Source organism: Hyperolius riggenbachi, chromosome 6 (genome assembly GCF_040937935.1).
Source record: "Hyperolius riggenbachi isolate aHypRig1 chromosome 6, aHypRig1.pri, whole genome shotgun sequence".
Lineage (NCBI taxonomy): Eukaryota > Metazoa > Chordata > Amphibia > Anura > Hyperoliidae > Hyperolius > Hyperolius riggenbachi.
The window spans coordinates 45,075,667-45,091,768 of NC_090651.1; the positions used below are offsets into that span (position 1 = coordinate 45,075,667).

At 44.0% G+C, this 16,102-nt stretch overlaps 1 protein-coding gene across 4 annotated transcripts in view; it reads left to right on the plus strand.

Moving 5' to 3' along the window:
* Positions 1–16,102, plus strand: part of SLC44A5 (solute carrier family 44 member 5) — a 247,105-nt gene that overhangs the window by 190,786 nt on the left and 40,217 nt on the right. For all 4 annotated transcript variants that reach the window (XM_068239204.1, XM_068239205.1, XM_068239203.1 and 1 more), the window contains 9 exons: positions 17–116; positions 7,223–7,315; positions 7,421–7,508; positions 9,305–9,567; positions 10,419–10,513; positions 10,641–10,744; positions 12,117–12,190; positions 14,795–14,865; positions 15,989–16,077. In XM_068239204.1, coding sequence (XP_068095305.1) covers positions 17–116; positions 7,223–7,315; positions 7,421–7,508; positions 9,305–9,567; positions 10,419–10,513; positions 10,641–10,744; positions 12,117–12,190; positions 14,795–14,865; positions 15,989–16,077 — 977 coding nt within the window. The remainder of the gene's footprint in view (positions 1–16; positions 117–7,222; positions 7,316–7,420; positions 7,509–9,304; positions 9,568–10,418; positions 10,514–10,640; positions 10,745–12,116; positions 12,191–14,794; positions 14,866–15,988; positions 16,078–16,102) is intronic.

Here is a 16,102-nt window from a genome sequence, read left to right on the forward strand (position 1 = left end):
CTTTATTTCTTGGCAGTGATCATCCTCTGCATTGTGGAAGTCATCATCATCCTCATGCTGATCTTTTTAAGAAACAGGATCCGGATCGCCATCGCTCTTCTGCAGGAAGGCAGTCGGTGAGTTATTATTCTTCTGCGCAGATGTAGTGCCGGCATATTACCCCACAACACTTTACAAAGTACATTGAACAATTCATTTAACTGAGGAGGCTACTGTGGACTGTCCATCAGACTTCCCTGCAGCAGTCTGCTATGGGAGGGAAACAGAGCGCACTTCCCTGCGGCACTCCTCTATAGGAGGGAAACAGAGAACACTTCCCTGCAGCACTCCTCTATGGGAGGGAAACAGAGTGCACTTCCCTGCAGCACTCCTCTATGGGAGGGAAACAGAGCACATTTCCCTGCAGCACTCCTCTATAGGAGGGAAACAGAGCACACTTCCCTGCAGCACTCTGCTATGGGCTAGAAACAGAGCGCACTTCCCTGCGGCACTCTGCTATGGGAGGGAAACAGAGCGCTCTTCCCTGCAGCACTCCTCTATGGGAGGGAAACAGCGCATTTTCCTGCAGCACTCTGCTATGGGTGGGAAACAGAGCGCACTTCCCTGCAGCACTCTGCTATCTGCTATGGGAGGGAAACAGAGCGCACTTCCCTGCGGCACTCTGCTATGGGACGGAAACCGAGCGCACTTCCCTGCGGCACTCTGCTATGAGAGGGAAACAGAGCGCACTTCCCTGCAGCGCTCTGCTATGGGAGGTGAACAGAGAGCACTTCCCTGCAGCACTCTGCTATGGGAGGTGAACAGAGAGCACTTCCCTGCGGCACTCTGCTATGGGGGGGAAACAGAGCGCACTTCCCTGCAGCACTCTGCTATGGGAGGTGAACAGAGAGCACTTCACTGCAGCACTCTGCTATGGGAGGGAAACAGAGCGCACTTCCCTGCAGCACTCTGCTATGGGAGGTGAACAGAGAGCACTTCCCTGCGGCACTCTGCTATGGGAGGGAAACAGAGAACACTTCCCTGCGGCACTCTGCTATGGGAGGTGAACAGAGAGCACTTCCCTGCGGCACTCTGCTATGGGAGGGAAACAGAGAGCATCTTCCCTGTGGCACTCTGCTATGGGAGGGAAACAGAGAACACTTCCCTGCGGCACTCTGCTATGGGAGGTGAACAGAGAGCACTTCCCTGCGGCACTCTGCTACGGGAGGGAAACAGAGAGCATCTTCCCTGTGGCACTCTGCTATGGGAGGGAAACAGAGAACACTTCCCTGCGGCACTCTGCTATGGGAGGTGAACAGAGAGCACTTCCCTGCGGCACTCTGCTACGGGAGGGAAACAGAGAGCACTTCCCTGCAGCACTCTGCTGTAAGGGGGGAAGCCCCGGGTCCAAATAATTGTATAATACCCACCGTATACAGTATTGTAATACCCAGTGCTGTGGAGTCGGAGTCGTGGAGTCTGAGTCGGGGCAATTTTGGGTGCCTGGAGTCGGAGTCGGGAAAAAATGCACCGACTCCTAATGAATTTCAACTGTAATTAAAATAGAACATATGATAAAATGTTCTATTTCTCAGATAATAGTCATCATAAATAATTTATACATACAGTAATAGTTGTGCTTAGTCCACAAAAATGAAATAAACCAATCAAAATTAGTTACTTGTGCTGCTTCAATAAAGCAGTCCCCGTATTTTTAAAGTCAGATATACACATCTGATTGTGACTGTATATATGATGTGTACACAGAATCTCTTATATATACAAAATAACATCTATGCTGTAAGTATAAAGCCTGATGTGTAGCTGTGTCACTAATAGAGATGGTCAATGAGATGGAAATAATTCTGCGTTGATTCTGATTTATGCAAATGTACTCTTTGCTCATGAAATCAAATAATTTGATATGTTTTTAAAATTTGGTTTGGTGACTACGAATTAAATGATACCTGAGACGGATGAAAAGAAAAGTTTTATACATACCTGGGGCTTCCTCCAGCCCCCTTCAGGCTAATCAGTCCCTCGCTGTCCTCCTCCACCACCTGGATTTTCTGCTATGAGTCCTGGTAATTCATCCAGTCAGCGCTGTCCGGCCGCATGCCGCTTCCACAGCCAGGAGCGTTCTGCACCTGCGCAATAGTGCTGCACAGGTGTAGTATGCTCCTGGCGGCGGAGTGTGTGCATGCGCACTACGCCAGACTGGCTCAAGTACCTGGACTCATAGCAGAAGATCCACGTGGCGGAGGAGGACAGCGAGGGACTGATTAGCCTGAAGGGGGCTGGAGAAAGCCCCAAGTATGTATAAAACTTTCATCTGTCTCAGGTTTACTTTGTTACACAGTAGTACTATACTCTACATATGCACTCTCCACAGAGCTGCAGGGAATCCACTGAGAATGCTGTGCACATTGAACACAGAGGTGTTGTCTATCACCGATAAACCTGGTTCAGATTGTGCATGAAGAATGTGTAATAGAGGAAGAATCTCCTCATTCCCCTGCAGAGTACCTGCACATCACTCTTACATGTACCCACAGTTACATTGCCTAGGGCCTGATAGATGTTCTTTGTTCCGGTTTGTACCTTTTACAAGTACTCTTACCAAGGACTAGTTTTAGTCTATGACTAAAGGGAATAAATATAGTAGTCTAGATAATCTTTTCACTTTAGTTGTCTTGTAAAATTCCTAAGCGTTGGCAGTTAAGAGATGAATTTCATGTTACATACTTTCAGTCAACAAGATTGTAATATGCAAATTAGAGGAGTCGGAGTCAGTGGAATCCTAAACTGAGGAGTCGAAGTCGGTGGACTTTTTTACCGACTCCACAGCCCTGGTAATACCGTCATACCATGGTATTTTTTTTTTCGGTTATCATACCGTGGAATTTCATACCGTCGGAACCCTATTGCGGACAGCTTGCAAGCGGACCGCAAAAATGCTTTCAATATAAAGAATTGCTTAAAAAAAGTTTCACCTCTTTTGGTACAAAAAATTGTGCGTGAATTAAACACCGGGGAGGTTAAATCTTATCCTTATCTTATCCCAGCCAGGGCACCATCTGCAATGAGTTTGTATGTTCTCTCTGTGTCTGCGTGGGTTTCCTCTGGGTACTCCGGTTTCCTCCCACATCCCAAAAACATACAGATACGTTAATTGGCTCATCCCTAAATTGGCCCTAGACTACAGTACTTACACTACATAATACAAAACATAGACATATGATAATAGTAGGGATTCGATTGTGAGCTCCTTTGAGGGACAGTTAGTGACAAGACAATATATATATATATATATATATATATATATATATATATATATATATATATATATATATATATATATATATATATATATATATATACATACTGAACAGCGCTGCGTAATATGTCGGCGCTATATAAATACTAAATAATAATAATCCTTTAAAACAAAATCAAAACTATGGCAGGGTTTATTCTTTCACAGCCACTAGAGGGAGGAGTTGCACATTTGATATTACAGATGACCATGACAGCAGTATACAAATTGAAAGTCATCAAGAAAACTTTACAATAATAGTGCAAAAATGAAAAAAAAAAAAACAGTACTCAGAGCATCGTTCCTATACAAGACTAATCACTTTTCCCCTTTTAGGCTTCACATTTTATCCACCTTCTGTCAAGTTTTTTTTTTTTATTAGTTTTTTTTCTTAATTTTGCACAAAAATGTAAAGTTATTATTTTTTGTTCTGATTAATCAGCATGTTTTAATGCAATCACCTAACAATTTGCAGCTTTTCACATGCCTCGTTTACATACTGAATTATACAGCGTAAAAAGACATTTTTCGCAGAATAAATTTATGCTTTCAATTAACACCTAGCAGCAATTGACTTATATATGTTTGGTATTTGGCAGAGATGTATGTGACCAGCAGAGGGCGCTGTTGGGTTTTGTTGTTGTTGTTAAACCACTAGTGCAGTGAGCACCTTTTAGAAAACTTCTGTAGTCGGTTGAGTTGCAGAGAGACTAAAACCTCATACACACGCCCAGCAAAGCACACATGACCAACCACATGACCAAACGATTACACGACTTGTATTTTTTGCGCACCATCCAACTGAACGACCAACTAATTGCATATTACATGATATGACCACATTCAAAGCAAGACTTGTACACACGGGCCAACTGCAGGATATCAGCCCAACAGCTGTGTGTGTTGATCCGCCGGTTGGATTCGGGCAAACTGCCTGTTATCAGTTGGTCGTCTAGTAATTTTACACCCATATACATGCTTCATTTTTGAACAGACAAAAATCAGATGACAATCAAGCGGTTTGGTGGAGCCTTCTACGAGCCTTTAAAGAGGAACTGTCGTAAAAATCTTTACATTCAAAACACATACAAATAAGACATAATTTCTTCCTTTTCAGACATAATTTCTTCCTGAGTAAAATGAGCCATAAATGACTTTTCTCCTATGTTGCTGTCACTTACAGTAGGTAGTAGAAATCTGACATTACCGACAGGTAGTGTTGGGCGAACAGTGTTCGCCACTGTTCGGGTTCTGCAGAACATCACCCTGTTCGGGTGATGTTCGAGTTCGGCCAAACACCTGATGGTGTTCGGCCAAACCGTTCGGCCACATGGCCGAACTAAGAGCGCATGGCCGAACGTTCCCCGAACGTTCGGCTAGCGCTGTGATTGGCCGAACGGGTCACGTGGTTCGGACCCGAACGCGCTCTGATTGGCTGAACTGTCACGTGGTTCGGGTAAATAAATACCCGAACCACGTCATATCTCCGCCATTTGTCTGTGGGTTTAGCTTTGGGTAGGCAGGCAGGGTAGTTCGCGCTCCAGCCACGCTAGCCAGGGTCCCCCCAGTCATTGTGTGTCGCTGCTGGGAACAGTAGTACACCGCTCGCTCAGCCACACTATATAGCATTGTGTTTGTTTACTGCCACTTTGTGTACCTCGCTCAGCCACACTATATAGCATTGTGTTTACTGCCACTCTGTGTCTGCTGGGAACAGTAGTACACTGCTCGCTCAACCACACTATATAGCATTGTGTTTACTGCCACTCTGTGTACCTCGCTCAGCCACACTATATAGCATTGTGTTTACTGCCACTCTGTGTCTGCTGGGAACAGTAGTACACTGCTCGCTCAGCCACACTATATAGCATTGTGTTTACTGCTACTCTGTGTACCTCGCTCAGCCACACTATATAGCATTGTGTTTACTGCCACTCTGTGTCTGCTGGGAACAGTAGTACACTGCTCGCTCAGCCACACAATATAGCATTGTGTTTACTGCCACTCTGTGTACCTCGCTCAGCCACACTATATAGCATTGTGTTTACTGCCACTCTGTGTCTGCTGGGAACAGTAGTACACTGCTCGCTCAGCCACACTATATAGCATTGTGTTTACTGCCACTCTGTGTACCTCGCTCAGCCACACTATATAGCATTGCATAATAATGCTATCCGCACGCTTCTTGTCCTCATGCAAGGCCTGGGTTGTTGTGTCTGAAAGCGTGGCCTTCTCTTCCTGCGCCTCCTACTGTTCCATCACGTGTGCTGCTGCTGGGTTAGCGTTGCCGGTCCCTGTTTATGGAACCTCTTATCTTTATTACATTTATGACTGCATGGCGGCAAAATGCATGCTATCCGCACGCTTCTTGTCCTCATGCAAGGCCTGGGTTGTTGTGTCTGAAAGCGTGGCCTTCTCCTCCTGCGCCTCCTCCTGTTCCATCACGTGTGCTGCTGCTGGGTTAGCGTTGCCGGTCCCTGTTTATGGAACCTCTTATCTTTATTACATTTATGACTGCATGGCGGCAAAATGCATGCTATCCGCACGCTTCTTGTCCTCATGCAAGGCCTGGGTTGTTGTGTCTGAAAGTGTGGCCTTCTCCTCCTGCGCCTCCTCCTGTTCCATCACGTGTGCTGCTGCTGCTGGGTTAGCGTTGCCGGTCCCTGTTTATTGAACCTCTCATCTTTATTACATTTATGACTGCATGGCGGCAAAAAGCATTGCTATATCCGCACGCTATTTGTCCTCATGCAAGGCCTGGGATGTTGTGTCTCAAAAAGCGTGGCCTTCTCCTCCTGCGCCTCCTCCTGTTCCATCACGTGTTCTGCTGCTTGTGCTGGGTTAGCGTTACCGGTCCCTTTTCCTGGAACCTCTTCTCTGTATTACATTTATGACTGCATGGCGACAAAAAGCATGTTACCTGTGCAAAGAAACATGACATTTTCCACATTTAAAAGACAGTTTTTCCTTTGAAACTTTACAATCAATTTTCTCAAAAACTATAAGCTCTTTTTCAAATATTTTTTTTCCTCTTGTACCCACTCCCAAGGTGCACATACCCTGCAAATTTGGGGTATGTAGCATGTAAGGAAGCTTTACAAAGCACGAAAGTTCGGGTCCCCATTGACTTCCATTATGTTCGGAGTTCGGCGCGAACACCCGAACATCGCGGCAATGTTCGGTGAACGTTCGCGAACCCGAACATCTAGGTGTTCGCCCAACACTACCGACAGGTTTTGGGAGAGTCCATCTTTCCATAGGGGATTCTCAGCATGGCCTTTATTCTTTATAAAGACACTCCATGAAAAAGATGTATACAAAGATGCTGACCAGCCTTCCTGCTCACCCTACACTTTTTTTGGCAGCTGGATGGAGCAACTGCCACTCACTAAGTGCATTTTGAAAATAAAGAAATCCCTGTGAACCCCCATGAGGAGGTGGGCTAGTCCAAAACCTGTCGGTTCTGTCAGATTTCGACTACCTACTGTAAGTGACAGAAACATAGGAGAAAAGTAATGTATGGCTCATTTTACTCTGGAAGAAACATACTTCTTAATTGTATAAGTTTACATATATTTTAAATTTTAAGATTTTCGCGACAGAGGTCCTTTAAACAGTCCCCTTTTCCTTTGTAAAGTGTATGTGAATTTAACACGCATTTGCATTTAAAGTTCCAAACAGTTCCACATAATTGCAGAAGATTTTCAGGTAACAAAAAGTGCAAAAATAGGAAAAACTGTTATGATGGTGAACCTCTTGTGTGTTTATATATTACATTAATTACTGGATACTTTCTTGTAGTTAGAGTTACCCTTTACTCATACATTATAATTTGCTGCAGTTGTAAACTGACCTGTATCTTGAGCAGTTTGTGGTTGGCTGATGTCACTTATGTGAATAGCGCTGTAATATTTTATTCTGCTGCAGGGCGATCGGATACATCATGTCAACGCTGTTTTACCCGATCATCACCTTCATCCTAATCGCCATCTGCATCTCGTACTGGGCTGTCACCGCCGTGTATCCTTTATACTGCCTCGATATGTTGCACCTCTCTAGATTAGATCAGAGACTGGCAGCCAAGTGGTAACATATGGAAGTTATCTCTCCTTAACTCTGGGCCAGGTTCCTGGCTACGTCTGGAGAAGCTATATACAAAGTCATGGCAAACAGGACCTTGTGCCAATATGCAAACCAAGTGTGCGTACCTGAAGTAAGTCTGCGAGCGCAAGTGTCAGATGCTGCTGAGCCCGGCCAGGCGACTGTCAGTGGTGGCACAATTCAATAAGCAGCAGCTTCTAAGCTTATTTGTGTTTCTGTCAGCACATTGCTCTGCTTTTCCTCTCTTTTCTTCTCCCTGGCTTCATTCTTCTCTCCCTTTCCTGTTCTACTTTTCCTAAAACGTCCTTCTATACATTTTAGGTCATCTTTTGTTCTCTCCTCTTCTTTCCTTTTCTGTGCTTTTTATTTACTTTATATTTATTTCTCATTCTCTTCTTCTTTTGCTCTCCTCTCAGCCTTTACTTTTCCTCGCCTCTCCATCTGCTCTTCCTCTTTCCCGTCTCCTCTCCTTCTTCTCTTCTTCTGCTCTCCTCTTTTCCTTCTCTTTCTCTTCCTTTGCATTCCTCTTTCTCTTCTCCTCGCCTTCTCTTCTTCTGCTAGCCTCTTTTCCATATTCTCGCATTCTCTTCTTCTACGCTCGTATTTTCCTTCTCTACTTCTGCTTTCCTCTTCCCATTCTCCTCTCCTCTTCTAATGTTTTCCTCTTTTCATTCATCCTCTCCTTCCCTTCTTCTGTGTTCATCCTTTCCTTCACCTCTTCTTCTCTTCTCCTGCATTCCTCTTTTCCTCTCCTTTCCTCCTTCTTTGTTCCTCTTTTCCTTCTCCCCTTATTCTCTCCTTCTTCTCTTCTGCATTCATCTTTTCCTCCTATTATCTTTTTCACTTTCTGCTCTTCTCTTTTCCTTTTCTTCTGTGTTCCTGTTTTCCTTCTCTTCTCCTTCTCTTCTTCTGCGTTTTGCTTCTCTTCTGCTTATTTTTTTTCTGAGTTCCTCTTTTCCTTCTCCTCACCTTTTCTTCTTCTGCTCTTCTGTTTTCCTTCTCTTCTTCTTCTCTTCTTTTGTGTTCCTTTTTTACTTCTATTCTCCTTTTGTAATCTTCTGCTTTTCATCTTTTTCTTCTCCTCTCCTTGTCTTCCTCTCGCCTCTTTCCCTTCTCCTCTCCTTCTTTTCCTCTGCCTTCCTCTTTCCTTTCTCCCCCCTTCTGGGTTCCTTTTCCCCCTTCCTCTTCTTCTGCTCGCCTCTTTCCCTTCTCCTCTCCTTTTCCTCTGCCTTCCTCTTTCCTTTCTTCTCACTTCTGTGTTCCTTTTCCCCTTTCTTCTTCTTCTGCTCTTCTCCTCTCCTTCTTTTATTCTGCTTTCCTCTTTGCTTACACCTTCCTTACTCTTCCTATTTTCTTCTCTTCTTAGGTACCAAATGTAGTTATTTCAAAATGTTTATTTTCATCTTTTACATGGGTGAATGGTGTGCAATTAACTACCACATAGCTTTGTGTGACTGCATTGAGAGGTACAAAGTGTGTAACAGTCACATTACAAATGATCTGATCATTAGTTGAAAGGTTGTAAACAATGGATATTAGGGAGATAGCAATCTTTTACCTGATTGAAAAAAACCATCTAATCGTGTATGGGAACCTGATGCAACCACTACCCTATCACCCTTCCATTGTCTACTGATTGGGAGGTCATATGATAGGAAATCAAATATGCAGCAGCCATCTTTGATGAGGGTAAATGCCCTGATCTTGAAGGTACCAGCAGAAGATTTCAAGAGCCGCATGGTGCCAGATGATGACCTGCTGGTGGTTTTTAGACTTCTGTCTTTAATATAGTCAACAGACCCTTCATTAGCAAAACTACCCTGGTCTAGATCTCTGCTTGTCATCCACCTGGCAATTTATAGTCATTTTCTAACCTTCTGTTTTGTTTTTGTTTTTTTCTCTCCTTAGACATTCAACACCACCAATGTGACAAAGCTGTGTCCGGGGGCTCAGTGCACCTTTGCATTTTACGGGGGTGAAGGTTTTTACTATAAATACATCCTGATCTTTCAGCTGGGCAACGTCTTTGTATTCTTGTGGCTGGTGAATTTCTCCATCGCCCTGGGGCAGTGTACGCTGGCCGGTGCCTTCGCCTCATACTACTGGGCATTTAAGAAACCCGCTGACATCCCTACATGCCCCCTCTTTTCTTCCTTTGGAAGAGCAATAAGGTAATGGAAGTTGGGAAAAAGGTCAAGGAATGAAGCTTTGTGACTTTCCTCTTGCTTTGACACACATTACTCATTAGGGGGACAGCGCCGGGGGTTTCGTCGCTCGTCCCGATATCATTTTTGTTACCACCACACACGCAAGTCTGCCCTACATCTTGCAGGATGTCCGACTGATTCATTCAAATCATTTTGGGCTGGTCGGCAGGCATGGTCGGAAGAGCCAATTTCCGATTCCGCGGTAATTCCGCATACCGCCACTACCGAAATTCCGCTTCCGCTACATTCCGGTGGAATTCCGCTACATTCCGCGGAATTCCGCGGTATTCCGCCACGTGCACTTTCCGTATTTTTAAACGGATTTCCGTAAATTTAGGAGGAAATACTCAATCGCTCATTTGAAATATCTATTGTTAATAAAGTTGATTTGTATTTTGTAAATTTGGATAAAAAAAATGTTGAAACCGTTATTTTAGCGCGGTAACTTTCCGCTGATTATGATTGGTCAACTCATTCCGCATCTCCTGATTGGTCAATTCATTCCGATTCCGATTTTGCCGGAATTCCGAATTCCGGATTGCAAATTCCGAATTCCGCGGAACCATGCGGAAACCCCAATTCCGGCGGAATTTCGGAATTTTAGCTTCCGCGGAATTCGGAAGCCCATGCCTGCTGGTCGGGCATGCACTTTGCGGCACCAATTTTCATCCAATTCTAATCATAATAAGCAAATCTGACAGTCGATCGGCTGCCAAGTCACCTGATGTTGGCCACCTTAGTCATCGTAATTTTCACCTCGGATGTCCTTTAAGATGTAAGTGTAATGAAATATATGTCCTTGTCTCCTGTGCCAGGTATCACACTGGATCTCTAGCCCTCGGCTCCCTCATCTTGGCACTTGTACAGTTCATTCGCATCATATTAGAGTACTTAGACCATAAACTTAAAGGTGAGTAATAATTGGATGAATCTTCATGTTGTTTCTTTACCACGCTGGGAAGTGAATGGCGATCAGTGGAGGACGTGTTTTGTTAAAGATAATAGGTATATTTTTTTTCTTTGCCATTTTTTTTCAGTATCCCAAAATGCCTGTGCAAGATTCATATTATGCTGCTTGAAGTGCTGCTTCTGGTGCCTGGAAAAGTTCATCAAGTTTATAAACAGGAATGCCTATATTATGGTAAGTGCAGGTTCTTTATAAAGTCATTTACATTTAACCCAGAACAGGATCATCCACCAGGTAAGCTAGGCAGGTGCCTGGGGCCTAGTGAGCGTCAAGAGGCCCACCAGCCACCTTCTCTGACCCCTCTCCACTTCAGCTTACCAAAAGGACCACAAGGGGGAGCCAAATCTACTACCTTGCCTAGGACCCCATTACATCTTAATCCATCTCTGATTTAACCTTAAAGAGAACCAGAGATGAAGCACCCTCTTGTATTTTACCTTATAAATCAGTGGGAACATGACAGTAAACACCTAATCTGCTCTTTGTTTCATTGTTCTCTGCTTAATCTGACAGTTATCACCTCTGATAAGAATCCCAGACTGAGCACTCAGTCTGGCTTTGCTATGGAAAGATTATAGCTGAGTCTGTCTTCTCTGGTGTCTTTTCAAGCCCAAGCCTGCCCCCTTGTGGCTCTGCTATAATGACTCAGCTATAATTATTCCCTGCAAAGCCAGACTGAATGCTCCGTCCGGGATTCTTATCACAGCTGATAACAGACACTTTTAGCAGTGAGGATGAAACAGAGAGCATGGTAAGTGTTTTCTCTAATGTTCTTACTGATATGTATGGTAAAATACACAAGGGTGCTTCGTCTCTGGTTCCCTTTAAAAGGCAATTGTTCCATCGGGTTGGTAGTTTGGTGAAACGCGTAAAATGGGCATGTCCCCTCTCATCCTCTCTCCGTAGACCATGCTCAGGGGTCCTGCTAAGGTTTTTGTGGCCTCCAGCAGCAGGTAATCTGTAGACCTCCACCTAATCCCCTCCAAAAAAAAGTAGCTTTCCAGTATAGGTAGGTAGACAAAGGTGCACCCCCCAGTACAGGTAGCCACCTTCAGTATAGGTAGCCAAGGGTGTGTGTGTGTGTTCCTCCTCCATGCAAGAGATATCCAGTGTCACCCCCTGCCATGGTGGCACTCAGAGTGGTATGCTCCTGTCACCACCCCCTTAGTCCACCACTGGCAACCTCCCCATCCCCAACACAAACAGACCTGCAGACAGCGCAGTACACTTTAAATGCAGGAAGTGAACAATGACCTCACTTCCGCATCTGAAGTGTACTGTGTGGTCACTGCTCCGCTTTCCCTTCTGTTCACATTGTCGGTGATCTGAGATCTGTGTGAGAATGACGGGGAGGAAGCGGCAGCCATACAAGTCACAGACAGTGCCGTCCTAGTGCCGTCCTAGCAGCATGGAAGGCCCCTGCTATGGGTGAGGCCCCAAGCAGCTGCTTTTTTACCTGGACCAAGCAGCACCCCTGACCATGCTCCAGTGTTCTGCTATGTGGCTGGTTCCTTCTTGTCTCATTATTACTCTGTCTGTTTTACAGATTGCAATGTATGGGAAGAACTTCTGTACATCAGCCAGGGATGCATTTTTCTTATTAATGAGGAATGTTGTGCGGTAAGTTACTGCATTTTACATGGACAAATAAAGACAGCATACAAACCTGCATGGTTGGCTTGAAGACGCTTAATGTGTTTAAATAGTTATATTTAAGAGTGCTTAAAATAACTTTCAAGGACAACTGAAGTTAAAGTGAAATGGAGGCTGCCATATTTATTTATTTTTAAAGAAAAAACGTGACCAAGAATTGAACTTCATCCCAATCAATAGCTGATACCCCCTTTCCCATGAGAAATATATTCCTTTTTACAAAGGGATCATCAGGGGGGATGGGGGGGGGGGGGGGGGGGCTCTGTATGGCTGATATTGTGGGGAAACCTACAATTGTGAGGACCATGGTCCTGGCAGTTTCCTGTCTGTGAACCTCCTTGCATTGTGGGAAATAGCTGTTTACAACTGCCAACAAAGCAAACAGTATCTCTTTCCAGTGACATCACCTGCCAGCAGTAAAAATGTCACCATGTGATAAATGTCAGAATGTCAATCAGGGAGAGGAAAGCTTTTACAATGAGCAAACACTGATTAAACCATTTATACATAATTATTGTAAAAATGAAGCACTTTTTTTATGACATTATTTTCACTGGAGTTCCTCTTTAAGCAATACCAGTTGCCTGGCTATCCTGCTGATCCTCTGCCCCTAATTCTTTTAGCCATAGCCCCTCAACAAGCTTGCAGCAGATCAGGTGTTTCTGACATTATTGTCAGATCTGACAAGATTAGCTGCATGCTTGTTTCTGGTGTGATTCAGACATTTCTGCAGCCAAATACATCAGCAGGGCTTCCAGGCAACTGGTATTGTTCAATAGGAAATATATATATATATGGCAGCCTCCATATTCTCCTCTCTTCAGTTGTCCTTTAAGGGAGGTCTTGGTCAATATTGCAATGTACCATTTTTTTAAATGCAGACCTGTCACCCCCAGAATTTGCAGTACAAGCAGTTACACTCTGAATTTTCAGACACTGGGGTATATTTATGTAACTGCGATAAAATTGCTATGTGCATGGAACCTTAGCAACAATTCACGTTACATAGGTAACACATATGCATATGGAAATTTTACTGCTGTTACGTGAATAAACCCCATATTAACACACTATGGTCTGTGCTTGACTAATGCATTTTGAGGCTTTTCCCAATGCTTCTAAAGGGGTTAAATTAACATGAAAAACTCATTAGCATAACTCTATGGAAGTTCTGATAACAGTGAGAAGTGGCTGCTCCTGGCTTATTTTCATTTTTGTACTGTAAACATTCGCAGAGACAAGCTTTTTTTTTTTATTTTAAAACAAAAGATAATCCGTTGTACGAGTACAATGTATTATTAAAGCCTTACTCTATTAGCACGCTTAAAGAGGAACTCCAGCCTAAACAAACATACTGTCATTAAGTTACATTAGTTATGTTAATTAAAATATATAGGTAATGTAATCTCTTACCCACCCTGTTTTAAAAGAACAGGCAAATGTTTGATTTCATGAGGGCAGCCATCTTTTTGGTTGAAAGGAGGTGACAGGGAGCATGAGACACAGTTCCAACTGTCCTGTGTCCTTTTTTCTTTGATGGGTGGAGCTTAGCTAAAAATGCAGCTAAAAATGATGCTTTGGTAAGAAAGAAAAAAATTCTGATGCTGTGAAACTGTTAAAGAAACACCAAGCCTTTTCAGTTCTGCTGAGTAGATTTATAGTCCGGAGGTTCACATTAAAGTGGTGTATTAACTCTCTGATACCTGTCACGTTTTGCTGTGATGTGTCATGTGCATGCGTTGCGGGATCTGTTTTCCTCCTGCTATGTCAGCACGTTTTCTCATGCGTTTGCAGTACATACAGTATAAGCTCGTGCTGCTGATATCTCCCCAGCTACGCCTCTTACACTTCCCAAATGTTGAGGGTATAGGGTGACCCCCTCCTCCGATCTACGTCTGAGCCAAATTGCAGCCCCCCCCCCCCCCCCACTGCTGGTTCCCAACATATGGCAGTCAAACCTATCTTGTGAACCAGGGGGGCTTGGGGGCTGCAGAATGACATGGAAGTAGCATGGGGAGGGTGGGAGGCCTACAATTAAAAGAATTGGGGGGTAACTGTAGTTCATAATGCACTGCGCATGCGCATAATGACACGCAGAGCAGTGACATAGGCAGCAGAAGAACAGCAAAATGGGACACTACAGGATCTATAACCAAATGTGTTGTTTTACTTAGCACTTCCAGGTCCACTGGGGGAAATCGGTTAAGGGGAAATCGGTGTAGGAAGGGGAGCAAAGTTTCAATTATTCAGACTTGCCTCTCCAAATAGAGTCTTCTTCATGCCCTCGGTAGAAGTGGCTGCCATGCTTTCAATCTGTCCTCTTCATTGAAGACTTCTAGCTTTCCCCAACCCCCCGACCTCATGTAAACTCTCCCTGTCCTATCAGTGGCGGAAGTGCCTGACAGGCTCTGGCAGTTTGTGGAGCACAGCAGATTGTGAGGCTGTCACCCCGAAACCAGTCTCTTTCAGATGCAGTGCATTCTGGGAGATTTCTAGTATTGTTCAGGCTGTAAGGTCTTCAGAGTCATTCTGTGAGCAGAAAGAGCACTAACATTCCTTTTCTTCTTACAGAGTTGCGGTCCTTGACAAAGTGACAGACTTTCTGCTCTTTCTTGGGAAAATATTTGTTGCTGGCTCTGTTGGTAAGTGACTTATTTTGGCAGCATAGATGGCCTAAAAGAATTACACTACATTACATTGCAGTCTGTCCCCCGAATTACAGTAAATCTGTCCATGTTAATCAAATTTCACATTCAGACAATTTTTTACTGTGTTTGTTGGTGCCAGTTAGCTCCCCCTAGTTAGCCAATCTGCTCAGTTACACTGGCATAGCTGAATAGTGATGGCCATGTCTAGGAGAACTCATGGAGAAGCATGTGATCAGTTTGGTCAGGTGATAGCTATGCAAGTCTGTGATTTGCTAGTCATGATCATGTGCTAAAGAAGGATGTGATCTATCAGCTGATCAAACAAATCACATGCTTCTCTATGAGTTCTCCAAGACATGATTATCACTATAGCTGAAGTGAACTTCAACACAGGAACTAGTTATTTTCAGGTTTCCTGCAGCATAATTGGCCATTCAGAGCATTGCCGACTCTAGATGGAATGGGTCCACGGGGCAAACTAGAACAAGAGGCCACCTACATCACACCCCACCCCGTAAATTAATGTCACGCAGTCGCCACTTCTGACCCCCACCCCCACCCAGGTAAATTAACAACAGCAGGTGGCTTTCCTACCGTCTCCCCTTCCTTCCCAATAAATTTGTTGTAGCTGTCTCTGTTCTCTAACCTCCCGGAAGGCAATCTGCGCCTGCTTTTAAATATCCCCCAGCACATACTTTTCCATCATCCTCATTATTTTATTTCACAATTCAGAGTGTGCTTCAATAGAGTTCTCTCGTTTGAGATAAGTGCGCTGCTTTCGACCTCAGCCTGCAGAACTCGTTGTGCTGAAAATTCTTGGAATGCTTTGAACTCTCTCTACTAGCAGAAATGATAGAAACTGAAAGCAGAAGTCCTCTCGCATTGCCCCTTAGTGACAAGTGGCCATAAATACACATTACAGTAGTACTAATTAGAAGCGGGGGAATGTAACAAATTTGGCATAAAAAAGTGCTAAAATAAATTGGCCTGGACAACTTGCAAGCCTCTAAATAAATTGGCTGCTAAAGGGTTAAATGTATCCCTATAGATGAGGTTACAATCAGCTGGATAAATTCGTGAAAGTGTTATCCGTTTTTTTTCTTTTTTTTATCTGCAGGAGTCCTGGCTTTCTTCTTTTTCACAAGAAAAATACCATACATCTCGAATGAAGCTCCCAATCTGAATTACTACTGGGTGCCACTTTTGGTAAGTCTTTGGTGAGCTTCCTTTG